This window comes from Magallana gigas, chromosome 8, assembly GCF_963853765.1.
Source record: "Magallana gigas chromosome 8, xbMagGiga1.1, whole genome shotgun sequence".
In the NCBI taxonomy this organism is placed as follows: Eukaryota; Metazoa; Mollusca; class Bivalvia; order Ostreida; family Ostreidae; genus Magallana; species Magallana gigas.
The window spans coordinates 44,253,337-44,269,103 of record NC_088860.1 but is presented as its reverse complement, the minus strand read 5'-3'; the positions used below and the strand labels follow the sequence as shown (position 1 = coordinate 44,269,103).

The window sequence follows — 15,767 nt, the reverse complement described above, 5'->3', positions numbered from 1 at the left end:
GCCGTCGCATCTTCGCTCCTTCGCCGTCGCACTCTCGCACTTTCGCCGTCGCAACTTCGTACTCTCGTACCTCGACCTAAAGGCGAAAGTGCTAAGGTCGAAGTGGCTCCATCGGAACACCATAGAAAATGAAAACTTTGAAGAACTTACTTGTGATTCTCGAACAAATGTGTGCAAATAAGATGTGTTTCAGTGCAATTTTAAATTGTGAGGAGAAAGGCACAAGAGACTAAGCGTGATATAAAGATGGGGTATATCTATAAACTGTGCGTGTTTATTGTTGACGCCATGTTTTGAACGTTACCGTGCGCCGTGGTGACAAAACATGTTGTTTTTAAAAAGGGGTAACAAAAATAGCGTTTCATCAAATGGACTAAAACTTCGCATATCAATAACATAAGTGTTGGTGCACAGATTAATCTGTTAAGTATGACTTTCATGAAAAATATATGATAGACAGCCTCATTGTCTTCGTATTTTTTGATTGACCCTCGCATTGTTGACTTGTATACGAGTCTTTATTATTTTAAGATATCAGGATGTTTTATAATGATATTAATTTTTTCCCCCTATAAGACAGGAACTTTGTTGACTTGTAACTCACAACAATGACCTATGTTCTCTTTTGTAGACAGGAACTATGTTGACAGCTGGGATTCTACTGTTCTCGGGGAGTTGCTATGTCCATGCTGTGACAGGAAACACAACTATCAAATACGTCATCCCTTATGGAAGAGTTGTTCTTATATTTGCATGGCTGAGCATGCTGTTTTGAATTCTTATAAACCACAAATCAATTAAAAGTACATCATGAGACAAACTTTTTAGAATTATTTTATATAGAGACTTATCACCTTAGAATTATTCCGAGGACATTGACTGTGTGTGTAGTGGTGGTGGTGGAGAGGGGGGGGGGTGTTAATGGGTGTGCGCGTGCGTGTTTACGAACAAAGGCTTGGTGCAGCAAAAATAGAAAGATAAATAGAACAGAATACGAAAGTCTAGTAAAAATATTTGTTTTATAGTCGGCGCTTTCAGCCAGTCGGTCCCTCGGTCATTATTCTACGGGGGTCATTGTTCTTCATTACACCGGCTCTTTAACAGCTTGTAGCACTGTTACGGCTTACTATGAAAATATCAGCGGATTTAGATGCCTCGTAGAACGATCCATCTATTATTTCAAAATATTTATGTAAAGTTATTAAAGTGATATTAAATGAAACAGTGTAGTAAATGCAACTTTGTATGACTCTTAGTGTGGTCCCCTGAATTGATAGTCACGTGACATTTGTTGATAATTCTCCCGCATGCAGGTCATAAACAAATTTCAATATTACAAGGGCATACCCTTATTTGATTTAAAAATTTAAATAATAATCAAATTCTTCTTTTCTAGTAGATTCTGAAAAGTGCCACTGCTTTGTATAGAGTTCATCTTTTATTAGAATAAATATCAAAGAAATGAGCTCCGGTTGGAATTGAAATGACCTTCGCTTAATATTTTACGTATTTATTAAATAATTTTATAGATATCATCGAAGCACTTGTACATTAAACACTCTAGAAAAGAAATGATACACGCTCTTAAAATATTAATCAAATGCCGAATCAAAACAAGCATAATAGATAGGATTTAATGGTATTATAATTGTTTTAATATAATGCTCTGTTAATTAATAAAATGCATTTTTCCACGTTAAAAGCCTCTCTCTACACAAAATATGCGTCAAAATTTGAATCTTTTGAAGTGAAAAAGTTAGTCATACCATTTTGAAGAGAAACGATAATGCACATTTAAAGTTAGAAACAATTGAATTAATTCTCTGCCATTTACTCCTGACACTATTTAGAACAGAAATTTGTACTGAAATTTTTTTTATTTTGACGGCATATATTCTATTCCGGTTTACATAAAATAATGTAGTACACAGTGCTCTGGATTAAACATTGGTGTTTTGCCTTTCTATTACTCAGGTAATCAGCGGAACAAAATTGATGATGTTTATAAACAGATATCAATCTGAAGAATAATACAAATGTATGTATAATCGAATGTATGTATAATCAAAAAATGACAGCTGTTAATTTGATAAAATAAATTTATTTATACGTGTGCTATGTTGTTGATTTCAGAACTGGTTCAAAGAAAACAATTCCACAATGCTGCAAACTTTCAACTAACAATTTTAAGAATCTTAATTCAACACATATGGTTTCAATATTTAGTGCTGAAAAATAATCCCGCGAAATCCCCAAAGTATAAATTTAATCAAATTTAAATTTTTTCGCAACAACTGTTATATACAAACTCGTAAGATAAAATAACTATTTTGAATCAGACTATAAACTCTGTATTAACCGTTGAAATTGACATAATTTACCATTTATTAGTTTGACAAGATATTGGCGCTTCTGATTGGTAAAAAAATGTTGATACCTGCTTTTCTCTACTGTTCTGATTTAACACTATTTATAGAACGGGAATTTCCAAAATACACACTGTCAAGAAATGTAAAGTTGTGTTTTTTAATTGTAAGCAAACACAATACAACTTAATAAATATCAAAAAATTAAAAGTTTAACCTTGAGAAATAAACGATACACATTATTTAGTTCACTGAATAGAAAATGAAGTGTTTTATCACGAATTCCTATGCTTGGGACCAGGACGATCAACATTAATGGCGAGGGTGGGTGTTTCAGTTCCAGATTAATTCGCAAATCATGAAAATCCTTATCTATGGAAGCCCGTTGGTGCCACTTAGAAAAATATTTTATCTGGCGACCGCCAGATAATTATTTGGCGGCCGCAACTTATCTAGCGGCAGTCACATATCTATCTGGCGGGCGCCACATCATTATCTCGCGGCCGCCAGATATAAAACCTGGCTTCCTGATGCGCGCGTGTGTTTTAATGGGAGCTTTTTAGGGAGTTGTGGATACACTCCAATCTTTTAGTTATATTAATAATTTATGAAACTTGACATTAAATATCAATTGCAGAGATTAAGTTTTGAAAAACTGGTGGAGTGGAATGTATAGTAGACTTTGTTAAAATCTAGAATGAATTAGACTGATATTACTATGTGCCTTGTATGTTGTAAAACATTGTATTTCAGAGTTGTTTCTAAACTTTTAAAACTGAACTAAACACCCGTTTAGGAATATTAGCATTAAACAAGAGGCCCATGGGCCACATCGCTCACCTGAGGAACAATAGGTATAATAAAATCAGCTTAATGGAGTTATAATTAATACAAACTATCTGGACAATGTACAATAATACATGTAGATCCTGTATAAATAAAATCCATTTTCCCCCTGGATATTCTTATGTTTATAATCATTAGTCCCTTTTTTAACAGGATGATTTTATAGTCATATCATATGTTGAGTATTGCAAAAATATATTCTCAAAAAGATCCTTAACAATAGTTTATATATGGGATATAAACTTACATCAAACTCTGAACCTTCTTGTAAAGCCAAAGAATTGTCCTGGGGCCAACGTCTTAACAATTATAAAGAATCATCTGGCTGATTAGTTTCTGAGAAGAAGATTTTTAAAGATTTACTCTATATATTCCTATGTTTAATTTCAACCCCCCATTGTGGCCCCACCCTATCCCCGGTGTCATGATTTTCACATCTTTGAATCTACACTACCAGAGGATGCTTTCACACAAGTGTCAGCTTTCCTGGCTGATTAGTTTCTGAGAAGAAGATTTTAAAGATTTACTCTATATATTCCTATGTTAAACTTCGACCCCCATTGTGGTCCCACCCTACCCCCGGGGGTCATGATTTTCACAACTTTGAATCTACATTACCTGAGGATGCTTCCACACAAGTGTTCGCTTTCCTGGCTGATTAGTTTCAGAGAAGAAGATTTTTAAAGATTTACTCTATATATTCATGTGTTTAACTTCGACCCCCCATTGTGGCCCCACCCTACCCCCCGGTGTCATGATTTTCCCAACTTTGTATCTACACTACCTGAGGATGCTTCCACACAAGTTTCAGCTTTCCTGGCTGATTAGTTTCTGAGAAAAAGATTTTTAAAGATTTACTCTATATATTCCCATGTTAAATTTCGACCCCCCATTGTGGCCCCACCCTACCCCCGGGGTCATGATTTTCACAACTTTGAATCTCCACTACCTGAGGATGCTGTCACATAAGTTTCAGCTTTCCTGGTCTTATGGTTCATGAGAAGATGATTTTTGAAAATTTCTCGAAAATTTTCATTAATTCCTAATTATCTCCCTTTGCAAAAGGGCGTGGTCCTTAATTTTCACAACTTTGAATCCCCTTAGGCTAAGGATGCTTTGTGCCAAGTTTGGTAAAAATTGGCCCAGTGGTTCTTGAGAAGATGTTGAAAATGTGAAAAGTTTACAGACAGACGGACAGACAGACGGACAGACAGACAGACGGACGACAGACAAAATGTGATCAGAATAGCTCACTTGAGCTTTCAGCTCGGTGAGTTAAAAACCTTAACTTGAGAGGACTGTTATGTAAACATGTATAAGTAAAGGTACGCACTGCCTTCTATACGTTTTAATTTTGGTATAAGAATTTACTAACGCAGATTTAAGTCAGTTTTATTGACCACGACAACAATTACAGCCAATATCACGAAAGCGGATCCTGCTAGACTTTGTAAAGATAAACTAGGATAAGTGTGTAGCATGCATGGCCATATAAATGAAACTATTTAACTGACTGTGTTGTTAAACTCTTATTCCAAATCACATGGAAGACAGTACAATAAAAAGATCGTGATCGGCCACAGTCTAAGCATACCAAATTCAAGCGTGATAACACATTGGATAAAGAACACAAACAACAGAAACACTGGAAATACTTAATACCAGCCATTGCTTCCTGAGAATATTCCTAAGTGCCAAAATTGGTTTCATTATGCAAAGTAATGCAAACAAGATATCTGTGAGCCAATGGTGAGAAAAATAAGCAAAGTCGGCATTTAACAGGAAGTTGAATCAGATTGGTACAAAAAATACCCAACAATATGGCATACCTGAACAAATAATGTGGTAAAATTTCAAGCATCTGCAATAAATAATTGCCGAGAAATCTTAAATTTTGAAAATTTAGGCTAAAAATAAACAAAGTCGTTATTTAACAGGAAGGTGATGTCCGATTTTTACAAAAATATATCCCACGATATGGCATGCCTGAACAAATAATGTGTTAAAATTTCAAATGTCTGCTATAAATAGTTGCTGAAAATTCTGCGACGAAAATTTGTTTGAATATAAGGCTAAAAATAGCCAAAGTCGTCATTTAACAGGAAGTTGACGTCCAAATAGTACAAGAATATATTCCAGAATATGGCACGCCTAAACAAATAGTGTGTTAAATTTTTAAGCATCTGCATTGTATCTGTTTATATATATATTTGCGATCAAAGAGAAACATAGGTGAGATTATTGAACTTCAGAAGAAGGACTTTTTTCATACTATTTATTAGACTATAATTAATAATCTAATTGTCTACAGACTTTTCCGTTTTTTTCCGATTACGACAAAGAGCACACGGCGGGTGTGACCGGTCAGCATAGGATGCTCACTACTCCTAGGCACCTGTTCCTACCTCTTTCATTTTAGAGGTCCGTGTTGCTCTCTCTCTCTCTCTCTCTCTCTAGGACTCTTTTCTAAAGGAGATCTGTAGAGTCTGAAATTGAAAACGGCCACCCATCCCTCTTAATTTGTTCTCTTATCTGAGGGTTAATCATTTCATCTTAATATGGTGAAGGAGTTTGGGTACTAAAGAATTTTATAAAATGATTTATGTCCATTATTAGAAAGAACGTTCGCGTTAATTACTGAATGGTTTTGTGCAGATATAATGACTGTAGCTCTGCTCCATCAGTTCAGAAAAGGAGTTTTACGGACAATAGATGAGCCATGAAAAACATTTGTTTTTTACAGATTTATTAGATAACATGTAGAGGGATTCTTTTCTGTAAATGTAGATTTTACATCTAAAACAAAAGAATTGTTCATAGGAATCCTCACAGAAAGTTCCGTTTCATAAAAACCAATTAACAAATTAAAATGTAATTAATTATGTTAATAAACAATAACAATGTACAATGCATACAAAACGTTTTTACAGCCCAACTAAATAATCGTTCATCTGGTTTGTTAAGTCTTGAAAGCATGAAAAAAAAAACCCAGCTAAATCTTATAATGTTCCAAATAAGGAAATTTCTGCTTGGGTAAATGATACATGAATACTTTCAAAGTGCTACTGTAAACAGGATAAAATTCGCCCCCATTTTATTTTTGCCCCTTTCGTCCTCGTTGTCAGCGGACGAAAGTAAAACTTTGTTAATTCCAATTGTTCACAATTCCTCTCTTAAAACACATCTTTGTCTGGGTAATTTCGCCGTTTTTTTAAGTGAAGAATTTTACGTTGAAAACTATGGGCACTATTTTTTTTTTCAAGAAAAAAATGTTTACGGATTTTTCAAATATCTAATGCTGTGGTGTTTTCAAAAAGTACAGATTTCTCAGATAATTTCTTTAATGCGTACATGCCATCATAACAACCAAAAAATGTGTCCAAAACAAGCATATCAGTCTTCCAGGGTTTGAAGTAATAACTTTTCCTAGTTTTTATTTTGTAACCAAAGCAACTGGAATCAATTTCATACATTTGTAAAAAACATGAAATTATATATATATATATATATATATATATATATATATATATATATATATATATATATATATAATCCAAAATGAGTAAAGTTAATCCACACAAGTATTAAATAATAAAAAATAACAGAAAGCCGAATCAAAACTCTACCGGTTTCATTATAATCTTCAGGAGTTTTGAACAATCACCATAGATACATAAGTACATACATTTCAAATGATCATTGTGACGTCATATAACATCAAGTATATGTTGCGCTTTTCAGAGTTCATTATGACGTCATAGTATAAGCGTTTTGTAATAGTACGGGAAAAACATATAATATATTCAAATATTCTATAATTGTACAAGAAAAACATAAAATATATTCAAACATTCATAATTATAATGCATTCAGTTTTGGTTTATATAATGAAATGAAATGTTTTTCTTTTGTTTCACGCTCTTTTTCGGTTGTTATTTTATAAAATTTATAGATAGGACACACTGTAAAGTTCGGAAAAATGTTCTTGGCACAGTTTCTGAGATGTCCGCTAACAGCCGTGCACTGGTATTTTGTTTCACGAATTTGTTGTCGGTGGACGGTCATTCGATGTCTGAGGGTATCCCCGGTTTGACCAATATAGTTTTCTCCACATCCTGCACATGTTATGACGTAGATTAGATGAGAACTTTCACATGTAATAGAGGAATGTATATTAAAATTTCTGCCGTTTTTGAACTCGAACTGGTGGCCTTCTTGTAGGTAAGGGCAGGTGGCACATCTTGGCTTCTGGCATTTACGGACATCTGGTGTTTCTTCGATATTTTGCAAAAATATCATTTAATCAAGAAATAACAACGAAACTCAACCTGTATAGTGATCTTGTACAAAGACGATAAAAGATGCTATTCTATCCTAATCAATATAAATGAATAAGGCATTGCTTTAAGTATTTCTCACACATTCTTATAAATTTTCAAGTAAAAAAGAATTCAAATTTGTTTCCAAAGATTGGTTATTCATAGGAAACTTAAAACTTGGTAAAATCAAAATAATAATTAATCAAGAAATAAATAAAAGTAATATTGTACAAAGACACTGATAAATGTGATGCCATCCTTATCAATATAAATGAATAAAGCAGAACAATAAGTAAATATATCGAACACTTTTTTCAATCTTCAAATAATGAGATTTGAATTTGCAAAAATTAGTAACACATTGTGGACTAAATTGTACAACAATCTAACACTAACTATTGTATTAGTACAAGCTAAATGAGTTTTACAAACAAAACTGCAATGTCCTCAAAAATACCAGGTGACAGAGTAAAAAATTAAGCATACTGATTATGCTACTACACGGGAGTAGAATTTGTAGAAGTTGGAGGAATTACAAGCAATTGTTCTTTTAAACAAGGATGTTGTCTCCAGCATTCTATCAATTCCTTGATGTAACTTGAGTCGTCGTGCAAAAAGTAAATCGTTTCAAGTTTTTGCGAACTCTTTGCATTTTCTTTACACCACCCTGCAACTGCTTTAGCGGTACTTTTTGCAATTTCTTTCTTTGTTTCCCAGTCTGTGTAATCTTTGAACAGATAAAGATAATTAATACTAGTATCTAATATATATTATGTTTTAAAATGCATTTCTATCTTCAAACAATCCTAAAATGTTTATATACCAAAAAGGATATAACAGAATTAGGCAAAATCATTACAGCTGAAACATATATATTAAATACTGTGGAATCATTTTATTTCGTGGGGGCCAATTTTCGTGGATTATGGGTTTTTTTGCTTGTTCGTGGGGATCTAATTTCGTGGATGAGTCAGTTTTCAGTTTCAGATGGTAAACCAAACCTTTTATAAGTACTTTTCGTTGAGGATTTAAATTTGTGGGTGAGGGCTACCCACGAATACCACGGAAATTTAGCCACCACGAATTCTAATGATTCCACAGTACTCAATGACTACCAATAGTCGCAACTAGGGTATCCCAAGTTTAAATAACACATTACCTTCCTTTAATTGTACATGTAACGTTAGATTGAATCAGAATACAAGTACTTATGTAAGTGTGCTAAAAGGTTAAAAATCTCTTAATGAAAATATTTTCCACATGTGTGAACTATCTAGATAGGTTTTACGTTTATATGTTTTCATAGATAAACTAAAACAAGGTGGCTAGTATAATAGTTATTACTTTACTATTAACAAGTCTACTAGTTTATTTAAAAAAAAAAAGCACTTTTTAAAAAAATAAAGATAAACGTACTTGCTAACCTTTTTGATCATACAACTTCTAACTTACTTCAAACAACTACTATTTATGAACAAGCAAAGGAAGATAACTTCTTTATGAAAAAGCAAGGCACAATAACTCCATCAACTGTTATAATTCTCGGCCCTGAACCCTTTTCAAATGCTCTCATAATATCTTATCAATAACTTTGATAGATAGCTTCATTCTTTTTCTTATCTAAACATGTGAATTAACTCATTTCTTTCATTGAAATTCCTGTCAATGAGCAGAATAAAATAATAAGAAAAATACATGCCCCCCCCCCCCTCCTCCCAACCATAACCCCTGTCTTACATGCAGGGGGCATAACATATTATTAAAGATGACAGCTGGGTTTTTTCCTAAATCTGCAGTAAGTTTTTATTCTGTGCCAGTAGACAGTTCTTTAAACATTTTATATACATTTAAACTAAATAAAGAAAATTTTTACTTGACATGACTTTTTTGTCACAATCCTAGAGTCAGAACCCCTATCTCCGGGAACATGAAATTTATAATGTTGGTAGACGGCTTCCTGGTCTCCAAATTATGAATTAATTTTCCTTATAGGTCTGTGGAAGTGGAGAGGATAATTTTTAACAATATAAGCATTAACATTCATTTTGGCCCCACCCTAGAGTCAAAACCCATATCTAAGGAGACATATAATTTACTATTTTAGTAGAAGACTTCCTGGTTAACATAACTATTAAGTCATTTTCCCTTACTCATGTGAGAATAGAGAAGATGTTTTAACATTATATGCATTAACACTATAATGGCCATATTGCCCCACCCCACGACCTAAGCCCCTACCCAGGGGCCATGAATTTCAGAATTTACGTAGAGGAGTTCGTGGATTTCATTAGCATGCATTCAGTTCTTTTCCCACATGCGTGGGAGTAAAGAAGAACATTTTCTAAGATTAGTACATTTTCACTATACGGCTAAATTAGCCCCGCCCTAGGACCTAAACCCTGTCCAAAGGGTCATGAATTTCACAATTTAGATACAGTTTTTTTCTCACATGTGAAGGAGTGGAAAATTTTTTTAGCATATTTTGCACAGCCTGTGCCCCAAACCCCACCCGTGGGTGGTAAAGCCATGAATTTCACAATTTAGATTCATCTTACCATATAGATGCTTTAAAACAAAAATGGTAACAATTTGTCGTGGGTTTTCATGAAGAATTTAAAAATGAAAAATTGTTAACGCACAACGGCGGACGAAGACCAATTGCCTTAGGTCACCCGAGTGACTCAAGTCACCAAAAAATTTATTAGTCTTTCAGTGGTAATATAACGATCAATTATTTAACGAAATCTTTGGCTTAGCAGTTTCAAGGAGATCTAATACACATACGTAAATGAGTTCGAGCCACCGACACAGAGGTCTTACTTTCTTTTTTAAATTTGATCTCAATTTTTAAGTTTTTTCTGTTATATCCCTCGTTAGCGAATTTGCAAAAAAATTGTAAAATACATTGATAACACCAATAAACTTCTTTTTATTTCACTTTATTTGCATGAATAAGTTTGAAGGACAAATTAAGTTCTAATGATAAAAAAATACTTTGAGGTTGATGGTCGGAAAACCTTAATAAAAGCCTCAGTCACAATTGGCCATACGTGCTTCTACGGGCGGATTTTGATAAAAAAAAACTTGCGAGACACGGAAGAGCAGCTTACAATTTGAAAAATTGCTTTTCGTAACAAGTACGTTGCTTGATATGCACATCAATCACCAAAGTTTCCTTGCAAGATCTGAAAACGTACGTGGTAGCTGCATTTCACTCAAGAAAGCAGTAAGATAACCGTACGATTTGACATCCACGAGTGACGTGAGGCGTTACACGTACATGTAAGTTGACCGCAAGTCGGTAGTGTTTGCTCACCAACAACATATAAATTTAAGACACAGTAAACGTAGGTCAAACTTATACCATACATACACAACTTGCTCTTGGTGCGTACGCAGTTCTCTCTACCGTTAGTAAATAATGAAAACTAGATCGTTCTCGTTGCGAGCAACGAGTGGGTCTTTCGTCCGATTTTTGAGTAAATGAGATAAAATCCCTCATTTTTAAGACAACATTGTTAATCAACTCAAAAAATGAAGGAAAAAAATTTCGGCACCCGAAGCTTGAACCCAGGTCGCCTTGGCACATGTCCACGACTCTAATGACTGAGCTACTCGGACTCTCGCTTCAGGTCTTTGATGCTTAATATCTCGGGAACACATCAATCGATTACAAAATAAATTACATATTCTGAATCAGTAAAAGAGTCTCCATCAACCCGTTAGAAAAATATATAAAGAGCACAAACCGATTTTTTATCTTTCCTTCCGGTGACGACCGGAAGTGACGGCGGACGTTTTTATGACCATGTGGCAACAGGTAAAATGTCTATTCTCACTGAAAATTTCAGCCCTATATCTTTATTGTTTTTTTGGATCTCTCGCCGACAAAATTGACTTTTAAAAATCGTTAACGGACGATAACTTTCGACCGGAAGTGGTTATCAAAAAATTGAAACGGCGGTACAAACTTCAGATGCCGACACATCAATTCTTAAAATTTGAAGAAAATCGAATGAGCCATCTTCGAGAAATCGCCTGCACAAAATTTGTTAGACAAAAAAAGAATAAAAACTAGATACGATCTCGTTACGAGTAACGAGTAGGTCTTCCGTTCAATTTTTAAAAGATATGATTAAAATATCAATGAAATTTCAGAAGTCCCTTTAACCAATCTATTTCAGAAAATGTATACGATTGTCAATATCCTTTAAAATGCTTAACAAAGTGTTTTGGTTTTTCACATACAGCACTTTAAAGAATTAAGATTTTAGTTCCCTAAAATCTCTAATTACGTCATAATGGGTGTTAAATGAGTTTTACAAACTGACATTGTTGCGATCAACAACTTTGTTTCTATAATGCATTACAAAATCTTGATCGTTTTTAAGATATGTGAAATATAGCTTACAAGTGTCTTGGTCCTTAATTTAAGGGGCCAGCCCTTTATACTTGAGATCACTCGAAAGGTCTCACAAATACTAACATTTTTTGTTCTTACACTTATATAGAATTGTTGATCATTATTGAGATACTAATGATTGAATATTTTAGGGGCCAGCCCTCTAGATGCCTAATGAGGACAGACATTGGTGTTTTGATAAGTGGAATTGATTAGAATCATCAATACAGACATTTTGTCTTCTACAATGCTTAACAAAATATATGTCCTTCTCTAGATATATTGCGTCAAATTTTAAGTACTTTGGCCCCTAAAAATCCCTAATTGCGTAATAAATGGGCGTGGCAAGGAATTTTTTTCTTGATAGAATAGATAGATATTGGTAATATCTACAATTTTGCTTCTATAATGCATTACCAAATCTGTATCGTTTTTAAGTTATCTGTAATAGAGTGTTCGAGAGTCTTGGCCCCTAAAATGGGGCCAGCCCCTTTTTCTTGAGTTCATTCGAAAGGTCTCACAAATACTAACATTTTTTTTCTCTCACACTTATCTAGAATTTTTGCTCATTTTTAAGATACAAATGATTGAATATTTTAGGGGCCATCCCTCTAGATCCCTAATGGGGACAGACATTAGTGGTTTGATAAGTGGAATCAATTTAAATCATCAATGCAAATATTTTCTCTTCTATGATGTCTAACAAATTTTCACTCTTTTCTGCATATATTGTGTCAAGTTTGAATACTTTGGCCCCTTAAAATCTCTAATTACGTAATAAAGGGCGTGGCAATGATTTTTCCTGATAGATATTGTTACGATCAACAACTTTGCTTCTATAATGCATTACAAAATGTCTATTGTTTTTAAGTTAATTGAAATAGAGTTTACGAGTGTCTTGGCTCCTAATTGAAGGGGCAGGCCCTTTTTCTTGATTTTTTTTTGAATAGGTCTTAAGAATACTAACATTTTTTGTTCTTGCACCCATTTAACATTTTTTCTCATTTTTGATATATAAATGATTGAATATTTCAGGGGGCAGCCCTGTAGATACCTAATGGGGACAGACATAAGTGTTTTGATAAGTGGAATCAATTTAAATTATCAATGCAAACATTTTCTTTTCTATGATGTCGAACAAAAAATGTCTACTTCTCTAGATATGTTGCGTCAAAGTTTAAGTACTTTGGCCCCTAAAAATCCCTTATTACGTAATAAATGGGCAAGGCAATGATTTTTCCTGATAGATATTGTTACGATCAACAACTTTGCTTCTATAATGCATTACAAAATCTTTATCGTTTTGAAGTTATTTGTAATAGAGTTTACGAGTGTCTTGGCCCCTAATTGAAGGGGCCAGCCCCTATTTCTTGATTTTTTTAAATAAGGTCTTAAGAATACTAACATTTTTTGTTCTTACACCCATTTGACATTTTTGCTCATTTTTGAGATACAAATGATTGAATATTTTAGGGGGCAGCCCTGTAGAACCCCTAATGGGGACAGACATTTGTGTTTTGATAAGTGGAATCGATTTAAATCATCTATGCAAACATTTTCTTTTCTATGATGTCAAACAAAATATGTCTACTTCTCTAGATATATTGCGTCAAAGTTTAAGTACTTTGGCCCTTAAAAATCCCTTATTACGTAATAAATGGGCAAGGCAATGATTTTTCCTGATAGATATTGTTACGATCAACAACTTTGCTTCTATAATAGATTACAATATCTTTATCGTTTTTAAGTTAATTGAAATTGAGTTTACGAGTGTCTTGGCCCCTAAAAAAAGGGACCAGCCCCTATTTCTTGATTTTGTTGGAAAGAACTTTTCATTATCTTCTACTTTTGTTATATATGTCTTAACAAAATATCAACTGATAAAAAGATACAGATCAAAACGTATGAAAATTTTGAATGAAAATTCGTACCCAATTTTCGTGCCTAGGCGAGCTCCAAGAAATAACGCCACTGGCATAAAACAACATAATAGTGCACAACTTCAACCTATAAACTACCTATCCTGAAAACTTCGTATTCATATCTCTGATAGTTTCTGAGATAAGCTCTGCACAAAATAGCCCCCCCCCCCAAAAAAAAATAGAAAATCCGCCGTAACTCGGTACCGGAAGTGACGATTTCAAAATTTCAAAAAACGTCTAGTATAATGACCTCTTGCAATCATCTGTGAAAAAATGGTCAAAATCGGTCGAATAGTTTCTGAGAAATCGCGTGCACAAAATTTGTGGAAAAAAATGATAATAAGAAACAGTAAGAAAACAATAAGGTCTTCCGTTGGAAACGGAAGACCTTAATAATAATAAGAAAAGTGAAAAAGAAACAAAAGAATAATAGTAGGGTGTTCTGCTGAAGACGGAAGACCCTAAAAATACAGAAAAAATTAGCTCTCAAAATGTCACCGAAAGGAAACATTGGCCAGAAAAAATTCTTATTTGATAATTTTCAAAATTTACATTTTTACAGACTTTTCCGAAAATTTACAAATAATTGAATACTGTCACCCTTTTGACCTAGTCTAATCACGTGATCAGATACTAATAATTTTTTCTTGTTTGAGTTTTATTGACAATTATATTCCCCATTGGTTATACAGCAGATTTTAATCTGTAATTAATTAAAATAAAATACATGTCTAAAATAACTTGAGGCTCACAGACTCGTAGATACCAAAAATGAAACAAAAATCAAAACAAGCTAAATCCACCGTCACAAGAGAACATGTCAACGCATTGAAATATTAAACCTAAATTTACTTCACAAAATCGGCACGGATATATTTTGCAAGTTTCAAACATTCCCTTCGCACGAAACTGTTGCACAACAAGCAAATTCATCTTTGTCACTTTGACCTGTTTCCGTGCGTCAATCCTGGCTACTTCAGACAAAAACCTGGTTTTCAGCATACGAAATACCAAACCCGAAATAATAAACCGATAGACCCCCTTTTTTTATTTATTATTAATTTAGTAAATTCCAAATTTTGAAATAGAATAAGCTGCATGATTTTTGCAATTTATATTTTTCTTCCCATGTGGATTATTTAGGCTAAATTACGACGTATTTGACTTAGTAGTTCTTTAGAAGGTGTTGTAAAAATGCACCCCGTTTTCTACAGTTTAGAGGTTTTCTCCGCTTTGAATAAAGATCGGTCTTTCATTTTTAAAATTCATATTTGCGTTACCAAAAGAATGCTTTGAGCCAACTTTGGTTGAAATTGGCTAGGTGGTTTTAGAGAAGAAGTTCAAAATGTAAAAGTTTGCAGACGAACGGACGTACGGACAGACAGACGGACGACAGAAAAAATGTGATCAGAAAAGCTCACTAAAGCTTTTAGCTCAGGCGAGCTAAAACACTTAAAAATCGTTATACCCCCTCTCCAATCTTTCCACTACTAATCTTGGAATACAAGTTTGGTCAAAGACTTTAAGATTACAACAGAGCATGACTTGATATTAAAACATATTTATACGTTTTCATTATTGGAATCTCCTGAATGGAGCTGTATGCTATTTCTGCATGCATTTTATTTACAGAAAAACTAAAGATACCTTAAAAATATATTACGTAACCTTCATCTCCAATGTGCAGAGAAAGGACTGCGAACAACGATAGCATTGTCTTGCCGCCTAACTAAAAGTCATTTTTGAAAGTTGTCTAATTAAAGTTTTTTTTTATAATAATGTAAACATTTATGTATATTTTCATTAAATATAAATGATTTGGTCAAACAAAAAGAGATAACTTTGTATTTTGGGTTAAAATTGCTCATTTTATAATAGAAAATTACGAAACAAGAGGCCCAGGGGCCACATC

General features: G+C 33.6%; 1 protein-coding gene across 3 annotated transcripts in view; it reads right to left on the bottom strand.

Annotated features, from left to right (window-relative positions):
* Positions 1-6,996: 6,996 nt before the first annotated feature.
* LOC105320243 (uncharacterized) overlaps positions 6,997-15,767 on the bottom strand; it is a 149,318-nt gene continuing 140,547 nt past the window's right edge. For all 3 annotated transcript variants that reach the window (XM_066068911.1, XM_066068912.1, XM_066068913.1), the window contains one exon: positions 6,997-8,258. In XM_066068911.1, the coding sequence (XP_065924983.1) occupies positions 8,029-8,258 (230 nt within the window). In that variant the 3' untranslated portion in view covers positions 6,997-8,028. The remainder of the gene's footprint in view (positions 8,259-15,767) is intronic.